The sequence below is a fragment of the Oryctolagus cuniculus genome, chromosome 21, assembly GCF_051225735.1.
Source record: "Oryctolagus cuniculus isolate XC-2025 breed Fujian yellow rabbit chromosome 21, ASM5122573v1, whole genome shotgun sequence".
NCBI classification, from domain to species: Eukaryota; Metazoa; Chordata; class Mammalia; order Lagomorpha; family Leporidae; genus Oryctolagus; species Oryctolagus cuniculus.
This window is the reverse complement of record NC_142887.1, coordinates 23,830,237-23,843,901: the sequence shown is the minus strand read 5'-3', so window position 1 is coordinate 23,843,901 and position 13,665 is coordinate 23,830,237. Positions and strand designations below refer to the sequence as shown.

The window sequence follows — 13,665 nt, the reverse complement described above, 5'->3', positions numbered from 1 at the left end:
CTGCAGTGCTGGCATCCCATATGGGCACCGATTCTAGTCCCAGCTGCTCCACTTCTGACCCAGCTCTCTGCTATGGCCTGGGAAAGCAGTAGAAGATGGCCCAAGTCCTTGGGCCCCTGCACCCGCGTGGGAGACCCGGAAGAAGCTCCTGGCTCCTGGCTTTGGATCAGCACAGCTCTGGCTGTTGCAGCCAACTGGGGAGTAAACTACTGGATAGAAGACCTCTCTCTCTCTCCTCTCTCTTTCTCTCTCTGCCTCTCTTTTTTGTGGGGAGCAACTGGGAGCAACTCGGACTAGACTAAGTTACTCGAATTAAGACTTATTCTATGCATCTGCTCTCCCACAATATGGCGCTGGGAGAGGAGGCAACAGCTTCTACCCAGCTGCCTCTCACCAACTTGACAAGCTGCAGGACCTGCTCCTGATTGGAGGAGAGCAGCGTACTCGGCGTGTGGGCAGCCGAGTTAGGATTGGCGGAGGAGGACTATAAAGGAGGAGAGAGACGGCATGCACCAGGAACATCTAAGGGGAACACCTGTGCAGCCCCCGAGAGAGCCGGCCGGCGGTGTGCCGCTCCCCCGCGGAAGTGGGGAAAGTGGCTAGGGGGAACCGCCCTTCCACGGAGGTGGAAGGGTCGGTAGCCAACCCGGGAAGAACCAGCAGCAAACCCCGGAAGGGCCGAGCAGACAAAAGAACAGTGCAGGGTCCTGTGTCGTTCCTCCACGAAGAGGGGGAGCGACACTTTTTCTCTCTGTGAAACTCTGACTTTGAAATAAATAAATAAATCTTTAAAAAAGTTACTTCTAAAACACGTACTGCAAATATGTACAGGACAGAACTTCAGCAGTAGGGAGAAGGGACAGGGGACACCAGCCACCTCCTCTGCCATTCAGTCCTTTCTGAAGCCCCACGCCACAAAAACAAAGTACAGAAAAGAAGCCAGAGACAGAATGCATAATTTTTTCTTTGAAATTTCTGAGCTCCCTTTGTTGCCCCAGGTTATGTCCACCAGGAAAAACTATTTTTGTTTTCAAATGTTAATGAGATTGTCATTGTAGAAAACCCAGAGGAACCAGCAGTTGAAACACAAAAAGCAGAAAAGACTCAGTAAGAATGATCAATAGCCATCCCTTGGGCCCCGGTGACTAACCAAACTGTAGGCAACGGAAAAGTCTGCCAGTCACAAAAGCCATGGCAGCTACGGATTCATGAGAAACCAATCTAAAAATAAAAAATTCAAGACTGGTATGGATAAAGACAATAAAATATTACTTGAAAACCATAAGAAAATGGATGGCATTTGCAATAATATGAGGCTTCAATATTTTTTTTTAAAAATCAATGATTTTACATACAAATCAACTCATTTCCAACGGAAATCAAATCAGTGTCTACTACCAAATCTTTAAAAAAGATTTATTTACGGGGCCAGCCCTGTGGCACAGTGGGTTAAAGCACCAGCTTGCATCACATATGGGCGCTGGTTCAAGTCTCTGCTGATCCACTTCTGACCCAATTTTCTGGGAAAGCAGTGGAAGGTGGCCCAGTGCTTGGACCCCTGCTCCCATGTGGGAGACCTGGAAGAAGATCCTGGCTCCTAGCTTCGGATCAGCCCAGCTCCGGCCATTGTGGCCAATTGGGGGGTGAGCCAGCGGATGGAAGAACTCTCTCTCTCTCTGTCTCTTCCTACCTCTCTCTGTAACTCTGCCTTTCAAATAAATAAATAAGCCTTATTTAAAAAATAAAAAGGAATCAAGATATTTATTCATTTTATTGAGAGGCAGAGAGAGAGGCATAGTGACAGAGACACCAAGAGCTCCCATCCACATTTTAGTCCCCAAGGTGGAATTCAATTCAGGTCTCCCACATGGGCGGCTGCTATTTTAGCAGCATTTGCTGTGTCCTGGGGAGTACATTAGCAGGAGGCTGGAACTGGGAATGGAGTGGAGCCAGGACTCACACCCAGGCACTCCAGAAAGGAATGCTGACATCCCAACCAGGGTCTTAATGGCTGCACCAAATGCCTGTCCCTTGCTACGGAATCTTCATAAGAAGATCAGACAATCAAGACGACAAGGCAGTTTGCAAGATAAGTGAGGTAAGCTGTCTTACAAGTTATCAAAATCCAGCCATTAAGACTACACGTCTGTGTGGGAGCTTGGCAGTGGGTTACACCACTCACTGGGATGACCATGTCACTCACAGTGGCGTGCCTGGGCTTGAATGATGTCTGTGCTCTTAATCCCAGCTTCCTGCTAATGCAGACCCTGGGAGGCTGTGGTGATGGCTCAAGTAATTGGGTTCCTGCCACCCACATGAGAGATCTGGATTGAATTCCTGGCTCCTAGCTTCAGCCAGACATAGCCCTGACTGTTGCTGGCACATAGGGAGTAAACCAGCAGATGCAAGATCTCTCTGGAGCTCACTCTCTCTCCATCTGTCTGTCTCTCTCCTCCATCCTGTCCTCCCTCCCTCTATCTCTTTGCCTTTGAAATCAGCAAAATTATTTTAAAGAGGTTGTATGGTGGAGGAATAGACGAATCAATGAATCAGAATGGAAGCCAAACATACACCCACATATATGAAAATTGTAGAGAAAGTATTTCTGGAAGAAAACAAAGGTTATCCATTTCAGAAAAAGTAAACTCTGGGGCTGGCGCTGTGGTGTAGCAGGTAAAACCACTGCCTACAGTGCCGGCATCCCATATGGGCTCCGGCTGTTGTGGCTAATTGGGGAGTGAACCAGCAGATGGAAGACCTCTCTTTCTCTCTCTCTGCCTCTCCTTCTCTCTCTGTGAAACTCTTTCAAATAAATAAAATAAATATTTAAAAGAAAAGTGAATTCCTACTTTGTAACACTATATACCCAAATAAAATTTAGATGTATACCTAAAAATATTTAAAAAATCAAATGCTAAAACTTTTGGGAAATACAATGAAATATCCTTATGCACTCTAGTTAAGAACATTATCTGAAGATCTAAACGTACAAATCATTAAAACTGATTAATGGAACTATTTCAAGGTGCTTTTTATTAAGTGAAGGACATTAATGAACAAAGAGAAATAATTATTCACAGTGCAGAAGATACCTGGAAGGCACAGTGCCAACAACGCACCATCGGCTGGCATAAGGATCTGAATGAGCAACACAAACAAAGGAGAAAACGAGGACTACAACAGACAAATCATGTAAGAGAAAACCACAGTAAACGTCTGAAAAATGCAGGTGGGGTGATTGGCACAGCAGGGCAACAGCGCTCGGGGCGCCTGCATCCTGTATCGGAGGGCTCGGCTTTGGGTTTAAGTCCCGCCTCGGCTTCTGACTCCAGTTTCCTGCTCATGTGCACCCTGGGAGGCAACAGTGATGGTTTGAGTATTTGGGTTCCTGCCAACCATGTCGGAGAGCTGGGATGAGTTCTCAGTTCCTGGGCTTTTGGGGGAGTGAACCAGTAGATGAGAGGGCCCCTGCCCTCTCCCTCCCTCCCTCCCTCCCTCCCTCTAAACTTTCTAAAAAATAAAAACATGAAAAAATGCACACCTTCCTCAGCAATGAGCAGTACCACCTGACACCCAATGCCTGGTGGGGGGTTAGGGGCGACAGGGGGGATCTGTCCCCGCCACATGTCCTTGAGGATATGGAAGGCCAAACCTCAGACACAGCTGGTGACTGTAAAAGCTGCCATAATCACTCAGGAGATGACTGGGGCAGTATGGAATAATTCCAACATTGCACCTTTCCAGGAGCCAGCAATGCCCCTTTTCAGGTGCACACCCTGGAGAGATTCTTGCCTGTGTGCACGGGGAGATCCATGCAAGAATGTGCAGGGCAGTTTTGTACCTTGGAGTGGAAACAACTAAATATCCACCAATAGAACAATGAGATTTAAAATTCACACCATGAAGCAATTACAAGGAATAAACCGGTGCAGCACTTGTTACCATGGATGAATTTCAAAATCACAGTGTGGTAAGGGGTGGAGAGCACAGTGCAGTCGTGTGTCCCGTACACGGTTCAGGTTCAGATGCATGTACATTGGAATTAATACTCTCCACCCTCAAGCTAATTAATGGCTTTCCCTGCAAAGGGCAGGAAGAACAAGGAAAGGAGAGAAGGGAGTGTGACAAAGAAGAACCACCAAAAGGCCACCAACTCTTTGTGAAGTGTTTCCTTACAAACATCTGAGTCAAATATGGTGAAAAGTTCATCTGTGTGAACCGTGGGTGCCATGAGCAAAAACATCCATCCCATTATTTGTTCTGCTTTTCCACAGGATTGGCAAAGATCTTAAACAAAAACATTCAAAAACCCTCAGATGGGATCATTTATTAAAAGCTTCCAGTTTGGTGACTATTACAAAGTTGGTATTTTATCCATGCAAAGTTCCCTTCACATGTAAAACTTCTCACATTATTCATAAAAGTCTTGCTTTACTGGGTCACCTGCTTTGTTCACTCAAATGGGCCATGCTGAATGGAGTCCAGCCTTCCCCCTGTGGTTCCCGACAACCACCCCTGGAATCTTGAGACTGGGCTGTGCTCTCTTGCATTGATGCTAAAGAAAGCTGCCTTAGTGGCGATGAACTAATGGTCACGATTGCTCACCTGGAAAAGAACTCCATCTGGGTCTCCCACATGGGTGGAAAGGGCCCCATTACTTGAGCCATCACCTGCTGCCTCCCTGGGTCCACATTAGCAGACATCTGGAGTCAGGAGCTGGGACCAGGACTCTAACCCATGCACTCGATGTGGGATGTAGGCACCTTGACCTGTGTCTTAACTTCCAGTCTAAACACCCACCCCAATGTATTTGCTTTTAAATCCATAATGAACACCTGTTTTGTCCCATGTGGCTGCTCCCAGTGACCACCTGAATGGGAACCAATGAATAAAGTCAATGACTTCGGGGAAGGATTTTCATAGCAAGACTATTCCTCATAACCAGACACTGAGTCACACCAGGCAAAGGCACTAAAACACATCCCCCACCCCATGAGACTACAAAAGAAATCGTAGAAGCCACAGTTTCTCTCCCATGTTGGGGCTATAAGTAGCAGCAGCACAGAGAGGGGAGGACTGTTTAGTAGGAGGGTGGAGGAGCAATTCCACCCAATTCTGCAATCAGAAGCTCTGGGCTCTGCCGGCTGCTATCCCTACAGCGGGAGATCTCCATAGAGGAGACGGCTGGTTTTGTCCCCAGGAGGCACTGCGCCGTTATCTGGCGACAATTCTAATCGCCGGAGCTAGGGGGCAGTGTGGCTGTCACTGAGCAGGTAGGCACAGGACAGTCCCCACCACCAAGAGTGACCCAGCTCACAATGTCCACAGTGCCGAGGCTGACAACCCCTGCGCACGCTGACAGCAATGACCATGCAAGGCTCTGCTCTCCAAGAGCTCAAGGCAGATCCCTGGCTCACTCAAAGCCATGTGGGACCTGAGTGGCCCAGCCAGGGCTTAATGCTGTGCTTGACTGTGAGCCTGACAGCCCAATTTTGTTTTCATGAGTCCAGCTGTGAGTACCTTCACAGTGACCCTGCTAGAGCAATGACTGTCCCGGCTCTTACCCCAACAGCTATTGAAGGAAAGAAAACCTCATCTATGGCACCTGTTCATTCTCACAGGGTCTTCCAAGAACCCTGGTTTCAGGCACCTGCAGGTCTGCTCTGAGGAGCCCATGAGTATGGGCAGAGGTGGTAGAGAGGAGGGCACTCAGGATGCAGGGAGAGACCAGCACAAAGGCCCACTCTTGGCTTCCCTTGAATGCCAGGGGACAGTTTCCTTCCAGGGGCTCTCCCTGGGACTCCGGCTCCAGAGGCGGGGAGCTGTCCTCCCGAATGTCAGTCAGTGTCTCCGTCTCACCTGCTCACAGAGGGTTCCGATCAAGCCTTCCAGATCCTGCTTCTCGTGGAGGGCCATCTGCTTCTCCTCGTACTCTTGCTCCAGTTGCATTTCCAGCTGACGCAGCTGTGGGCACACACAGGGCAGATGCACACATACGGTGAGTGAACTCCATCTGGATGCATCCCACAAGGCAGGGGCCCCCAGGAGGGGGGAGAGGGGGATGTGGAGCTCACACGTGTGTGCCTCTGCTCCGTGAAGGCTGACTTGGTGAGTGGGAGGGGGATGTCTCTGATGGAGAACCTGGGAGCCTAAAAGCTTGGGAGCTGGACACCAACGGAGAGAGCTGGACAGTTATGGGGAGCCCCTTGCCATGGACTGTCAAGTTCTCCAGCAGAATGGATCACTCCCTCCTATAGCCCCGGCCATGGCTTGAATCATCCCAAGTCTTGGCACTCGGATGTTTTAAATCCCTGCACCACACTGTAGCCAACCTATCACGCTGCACCCACCTCCTTATCACATGCACAATGCTGCAGACTGCATCGGAGATGCTTTGCTGTTAGGGCTGTGTATCTGCACCCCCTCCCCTACCTACAAATGCATATATCGAAACCCTAACTCCCAGCATGATGGTTTTTGCAGGTTGGGATCTTTGGGAGGTAAGCAGGTTCGTATGAGGTCATAAAGGTGGGGTTCCCAGGACACATCGGTGCCCTTGTAGGAAGAGACACCAAAGAATTTGAGATCTTTCTCTCTCTCTCTCTCTCTCTCTCTCTCCACCACGTGGGGAGGCAGGTGGCCGTCTACTCAGCCTGGAAGAGAGCCCGCAGCAGACACTGCATCTGCCTGTCTGCACCTTCAACCTCAGACCCCCAGCCTCCAGAAAGGTGAGACACACAGGCGTTTTGCTTAAGCCACTTGGTCTCGGACACTGTGCTCTACAGCCAAAGCTGCCTTAAGGCATTTGCATGTAAGCAACGTGTTAAGTTACAGCTGGCTCTGATTTCTCAGATGCACACGCCCTATAGGAGACCCCCTCCTGGAGGGAACACCCGGCTGTGGCTGTGCTGTGTGTCTCCACCAGCTTCTCTCTCTTTGTCTTCACAAAGGCAGAGGGTATTGTGGGAAAAAAAACTATGCCTGGCCCTCAACAGTTTGAACACCAAAATAACTTGATCTTTTAGCTCAATTTCCAGGCACTTTTTGAAGACCCCCTAGTGTAATTTTATCTCCTCCAATCTCCACCTCCACCTGCTGTTGCTGCTGACACAGCTTCATGAATTGGGCAAATTGAGTCTCGGGGAAGAGCCAAAGTGCAGATGTTTCCATCAGCGGGTGCCGAGAGGAATGAGTGTCCTGTCTCCCGGCCCCAGCCATGTCGGCCACCCCGGGGAGCCATGGTGTTTCCCCCTAAGTCACTCACAATCGATTTCCTGCCATGGTGAGAGAGAGACTGGACAGAGAAGTCACTAGAATGTGAAGCCCATGCTAGCATCTGCTGTAAGGAGAAAACACCTTTATAAATCTGTCCAGGGCAGGTGGTGGGGCCAGCGCTGTGGCATAGTGAGTAAAGCCACCACCTGCAGCCATGGCATGCCATATGGGCACTGGTTTGAGTCTCGGCTGCTCCATGTCCCATCCAGCTCTCTGCTATGGCCTGGGAAAGCAGTAGAAGATGGCCCAAGCCCTTGGGCCCCTGCACCCACGTGGGAGACCCAGAAGAGACTTCTGGCTCCTGGCTTTGGATCAGCCCAGCTCTGACCATTGTGGCCATTTGGGGAGTGAACCAGTGGATGGGAGACCTCCAGAGACAGTTCCAGGGATTTCTAGACAGTTCCAGAAACATATTTAGGGCAGGTACTTCTGTTCCTGAACCCTTCGAAGCCATCAGATGGTTGCAGAAAGAGCCTGACCCCAGACCTAGGGCGCCCAGGTTGGGCCCAGCAGACCCCGGCACAGTTGCGCTGCCTGTGCACATACCCGCTTCTGGCAGGACTGACGGACGTCCTCCAGCTCCTCCTCCTTGTCCTCACGGTCCTTCTGATACATCTGCTGCATCCGCTCGATCTCCAGCTCAAACTGCTGGCGGAGCTGGCGGGAGGCAAGGACAGCACATGAGGGTGACCCACTCCGACTCCGCGGGCCCTCCCTGACACCCTTAGCATTCCTACCGCACTTGTCAGTTTGGGAATGAATGAGTGAGAGTCAGGTTTCTCCCTGGACACCCTGGAAGGCCAGAAGTGGTAGACACATAGCCCAAACACTGCCTGTATCCTTCCTGACGGCTATAACAGATATCACTGATCAGTCACATTCTCTGACTGAGTTTGGATGCAACCTCAGAATCCTTCTCAACACTCAAGCTCAAATAAGCATGTCATGCCTCAAACAGGTATCAGCAATGGTTTTGCAGATGTGTGCACAGGTGAGTGGATAGTTGGACAAAGTTTATGAAGATATGAAGAGGGAAATGACATACAATTCACTTTCCCTCTAATTTCCTTTCTCTGTAGAAATGCAGTAGCATCCTGGAATGCTACTATGCAAATTAAATAAGACGACCCACACAAACCACAGAGCCCAGTCCCTGCAAGACTGTCCCCTCCCTCACCGTCAGCTGGACACAGTGAAGACCTACGGTGCCAGAAAGGAGCTGCTTTTGCAAACCACAGTCCCCCACACACATCTGCAGCACAAGAGAGCTGCGCACAGCTCACCTGGGGTGAGCTTGGACAGAAGGTTCTAGAATGGGAGGCAACAGTCATGGGCTCCAGTGCAAGATTTCTCTTTCCTGCTCTGCATAATTGGCACAGGCCTCTGCTTCCCACACTCCAGGGCACACCACGACTTCCTTCCTTTAGAAAGCATTTCAATGCCGGGGCTCCACTCCAGATCTTTCCCATCAATTCTCCAGAGAACAGAGCTCAGCGACCTAAACTACGAAGCTTTCACTCTCGTTTCTCTCACACTGCTGCTCCATGGGGCAGGATTCGGAGCCCAGCAGATGAAAGACATCGAAGAAAACACAACGTTCTGGCCGGCGCCGCGGCTCACTAGGCTAATCCCCCGCCTGCGGCGCCAGCACACCGGGTTCTAGTCCCGGTCGGGGCACCGGATTCTGTCCTGGTTGCCCCTCTTCCAGGCCAGCTCTCTGCTGTGGCCAGGGAGTGCAGTGGAGGATGGCCCAAGTGCTTGGGCCCTGCACCCCATGGGAGACCAGGAGAAGTACCTGGCTCCTGGCTTCAGATTGGCGCAGTGCGCCAGCTGCAGCAGCCATTGGAGGGTGAACCAATGGCAAAAGGAAGACCTTTCTCTCTGTCTCTCTTTTTCTCACTGTCCACTCTGCCTGTCCAAAAAAAAAAAAAAACATAACACAATGTTCTGAGCGCTAACACTAACGCGGTGCCCCTTTATCCATAGATAATCCTTTCCAAGACCCCAGTAGGTACCTGAAACCATGGACAGTGCCAACCCCTATATATGTATATAGAATTCTTGGGTATATGATTTCCTGTATGCACTGCAGTATCGCCAGGTAACCCTAGAACAAACCTGTCCATCCATGTTCATGCCCTGTTGCCTTCTTTGCATTACTGCTCTTATACTTTGGGGTCTGTTATTAACCAAAATAAGGGCTGCTTGTACACAGGCACCCTGATACCCTGACGGCCAACCTGAGAACCAGGAGGGCTCTGGGTGGTTAATGGGAGGGCAGCACACACAGCATGGACACATGGGCGTTCAAGCCCCACGTGGGACAGAGCGGGATGGCTGGGGACTTCATCCCGTGACTCAGAACAGCACAAGATTTAGAGCTTATAGAGTGTTTATTTCTGGAATTTTCCGTTTAGTACTTTTGGATTCCTGTTGCCCACAGGGAAATGAAACCACGCAGAGTAAGACTACAAGTGAGTGGAAACCACAGCACTGCCACATTGCCTCCCACTAGGCTTCCGGAAGCTCAGAACTGATGTCCCCAAGGTGAAAACTGAGCGGAGAAAAAAAAAAAAAAACAAGCTTGGTCTTCTGAAATGCTGAAAATATTTCCTGTTGTGTAAGACTGTGAAGAGTAAAAAAGGCTCACGCACATCAGAGCCCCTGTTGCAGCTCCTGGCATAAAGCAGGCTCGCTTTAAATGTCAACTTCCTTCCTTCTCTCCTTTAAAACAACAAAGGTTATGGGAAGATAATCCAAAATGAAAAGCCCGAGCAAGTAAATATGATATTTCATTCTCACTTTTTCCCCCAGCCTCTTGGACACTATGACATCTGCAAAACCATTTTATGTCAAGCTCACCGGAGTTCACGTAAAGTTCCCTGGGGAATGTGCTGTGTATTCGAATCAATAAATATCTATGAGATGTCTGCAAGGGTCCGGTTCAGCCTGAGGCTACGGCTGAAGCTGAGGGTGGACGTGGAGTCAGCCTCTCCCCCGTGTCAGCTGATCATGGAATTCAAGGAGCAGCAGTGACTTCCCTGTCCCCGCCATCTGGTCTCAGTGGGACACTTCCCAAGCCCTGAGTCATCGCTGGGGGTTCCTTGCAGGGTTAACGCAGTTTTCCCCAGTGCTCACTGCACTCGTGGTCCTGGACAGCCCCCTTTAAAGAACACTGGGCTGCTCCTTGACCTTGTGTCAGGTCTCCTGTCCCTCGGTGACCTCTACCAACAACGATGCTTTCCCCAAGGACTCACTGCGGGGAAGGCAAGGGATGGGCAGCTCCCCCGTATCTCAACCTCATCACACTGGCGAGGAGGCTGAAGTCTAGAAAAGACTCGAGGGGCCGGCACCATGGCTCTCTTGGTTAATCCTCCACCTGCAGCGCCAGCATCCCATAAGGGCACTGGGTTCTAGTCCAGGTTGGTCCTCTTCCAGTCCAGCTCTCTGCTGTGGCCTGGGAGGGCAGTGGAGGATGGTCCAAGTACTTGGGCCCTGCACCCACATGGGAGACAGGAAGAAGCACCTGGCTCCTGGCTTCGGATCAGTGTAGCTCCAGCCATAGTGGCCATTTGGGGGGTGAACCAGCGGATGGAAAACCTTTCTCTCTGTCTCTCTCTCTCTCACTGTTTGTAATTCTACCTGTCAAATAAATAAAATCTTAAAAAAAAAAGGAAAGATTCAAGCTTGCCTAAGGTTACAAGAAGGACTTCAAAAATAGCTCATGGGAGGAGCTGACACTGTGGCATGGGGGGTAAATCCTCTGCCTGCAGTGCCGGCATCCCATAGGGCGCTGGTTTGAGTCCCAGCTGCTCTACTTCCAGATCCAGCTCTCTGCTGATGCACCTGGGAAAACAGTGGGAGATGGGCCAAGTCTTTGGGCCCCTACACCCATGTGGGAGACCCAGAAGAAGCTCCTGACTCCTAGCTTTGGATTGGCCCAGCTCTAGCTGTTGCAGCCCTTTGGGGAGTAAACCAGCCGATGGAAGACCTTTCTCTGTCTCTCCCTGTCTGTAGCTCTGCCTCTTAAATAAATAAATAAATAAATAAGTCTCTTTTTTTTACAAAGAAAAGGGAAGAAAATGGGCTGACTGACAAAGAAATGAGCCCCCTCATGAGCACAAGACTCCCCAGCTCCTGCCCTCCACATACACCACCCCTGTACTCAGGGGGCTCCATCTTCATGGAAAGGGAGGAAGGAGAAGCCAAGGTTGGCATCCTGGCTCACCCACCCCACCCTCGCTTCAACAGGGCTGCTCAGAGCTCACCTGCTTTAAATACTCATGCTCCCTGGCCACACTTTGTTGCACAGGGGGCTCCCCATCTTAAACAAAACAGAACATGCTAGGTAGGCACTGGGGAGCAGCGGGCTAAGCTGCCACGTGGGGCCCTGCATCCCATATCTGACTGCCTGGTCTGAGTCCTGGCCCCTCCATGCCTCTGATCCGGCTCTCTACTAATAAGCCTATGAGGCACCGGGTGGTGGACCAAGTATTTGGGTTCCTGTTACCCTATATGAGACCTGGATGGAGTTCCAGGCTCCTGGCTTCCGCCTGGCCCAGCCCTGGCTGTTGCAGGCATCTGGGAAGTGAACCAGCAGGTGGAAGATCTCTCTTTGTGTCTCCTTCTCTCTGTGTCACTCTGCCTTTCAAATAAATAAATACATCTTTAAGAACAAAAAGCAAAACAAAACACTCACGTGAAATTCCACAGGAGAGATTGCTTTTTAAAGCTAAACATCAGAAATGACCTCATTCCCCTTTTGAAAATCTGGTTTGATTTTTTTCTTAGGAATAAGAAAAGGCACGTAACACCTTTCCTTTTTCTCTCTGGACACCAGGAATTTTAAAACTAAAACTGTGATGTGTGTAAGAGCCTGTGATTTGCATATCTGCATATTAATTCATCGTTCCCACTTGCTCCTTTGGGTGTATGTTAATAAGTATTTTTCTGGCTTGGATTGTTTGACTTGTAATTGTACTATGTTACTGTGCACATGTCTTACCAGGACATCCAATTCTTTATGGGGTGAAGTAGACAAGTGTAAATCAACAAGCAGTCCAATAATGCTTTCATTAAGAATTCAGGCACTGGAATACTGGACCCCACTGCCTTAGGTCCTTGGTTACTTTAGGTTTCCAATCGGCCTCGAGGCTGTGCCTGAGGCCATGCACGTAGCAGGCATTCAAGGCACCAGCAGGTCACATGATACAGGTTCCAAACCTCATCAGCCTTTGAGCCTCAACTTCCCATCTATAAAGTGGGGTTAATACTAAGAAGATCTCTCCACCTATGAGGAGTCATAAGGGGGCTACGAGGGAGGAGTATACAGTTGAGTCCAACATGCAGAGTGCTCAGTACATGATCAGGTGGTCGGCAGGCAACTTTTGAGCACCAGCTATATACCTGAGCTCATTCTATGCTTTGGTGATGCACTGATAAGCAAGACTGCCGAAAAAAAAAAAAAAAGTAACACAAAACTAATTTCCTGAAGCTTATATCCTAATGAAGGAAAAAGGCATCAGGCAATTTCTAAACAGCACTATGTATAATATGCAGGTGCCACGGAGGAAACACAACAGCCAAAGACCTGGAGAATGAACGTGGAGTGGAGTTCGGGTGCAAGGTGATCAAGGCAGGCTTCCCTGAGGAGGTGGCCCTGGACCTTGCAGAAGGCCAGGAGAGGGCTAGGGCCATGAAGAACCTGAATGGCAGAGTTAAGAGTCGAGAGGTTCTCTTGGGCACTAGGGAGCCACCGAAGGATGAGACACAACTAAGTGAGGCACCCGTGTCCTAAGTGAATGGCATCACATTGGAGCCAGCGTGGGGCTGAGCCTCCTACCTGCTCCAGCTGCTTGATGGTGCTTTCCTGCTGGCCCTGGATTTTCTGTTGCTCAAGGGCGCTGGATTCCAGCTTCCAGAGCCTCTCCTTCAAGGCAGCGACACAATCTTCTCCCATGGAGGAGGACCCCAGCAGCTCCCGTTTCTGGTCCTGCAGGATCTCCACCTCCTGCTTCAGCTGCGAGGCTTCCTGCTCCTTTTTCTACAGAGACAGAGAGGGCGGAGGCTGGGAGTCCCAGGAGCCCGCCCCCCTCCCCAGCAGGGACATCTCCGCAGGCTGTGGGAGTGGCATTGGTATACTTGGAACAAATGTGAGCCTTCACAACTCAGCCTCCCAGCTCCTCCCACCACCTCATGGGACAGGCACGGGAATGGGACTGTGGGAGAGCAAGGACGTGGTCCCTTGAGCACCCACAGGTGCTTGCCCCACGTGCAAGGTGCGTGGGGTGGGGGAGGGCACAACACTAAAGCTTCCCGGTGCACTCGCCGAAGTGGCAATGGAGACGCTGGAGCACGTTAGCAAAGCATCCAGTGATTACTCTCCCACGT

The 13,665-nt window shown here is 50.3% G+C and overlaps 1 protein-coding gene across 4 annotated transcripts in view; it reads right to left on the bottom strand.

Annotated features, from left to right (window-relative positions):
* Positions 1-13,665, bottom strand: part of MYO18B (myosin XVIIIB) — a 258,865-nt gene that overhangs the window by 103,705 nt on the left and 141,495 nt on the right. For all 4 annotated transcript variants that reach the window (XM_089322921.1, XM_089322923.1, XM_089322922.1 and 1 more), the window contains exons 31-33: positions 13,118-13,318; positions 7,822-7,932; positions 5,860-5,964 (exon numbers count right to left, since the gene is read on the bottom strand). In XM_089322921.1, coding sequence (XP_089179047.1) covers positions 5,860-5,964; positions 7,822-7,932; positions 13,118-13,318 — 417 coding nt within the window. The remainder of the gene's footprint in view (positions 1-5,859; positions 5,965-7,821; positions 7,933-13,117; positions 13,319-13,665) is intronic.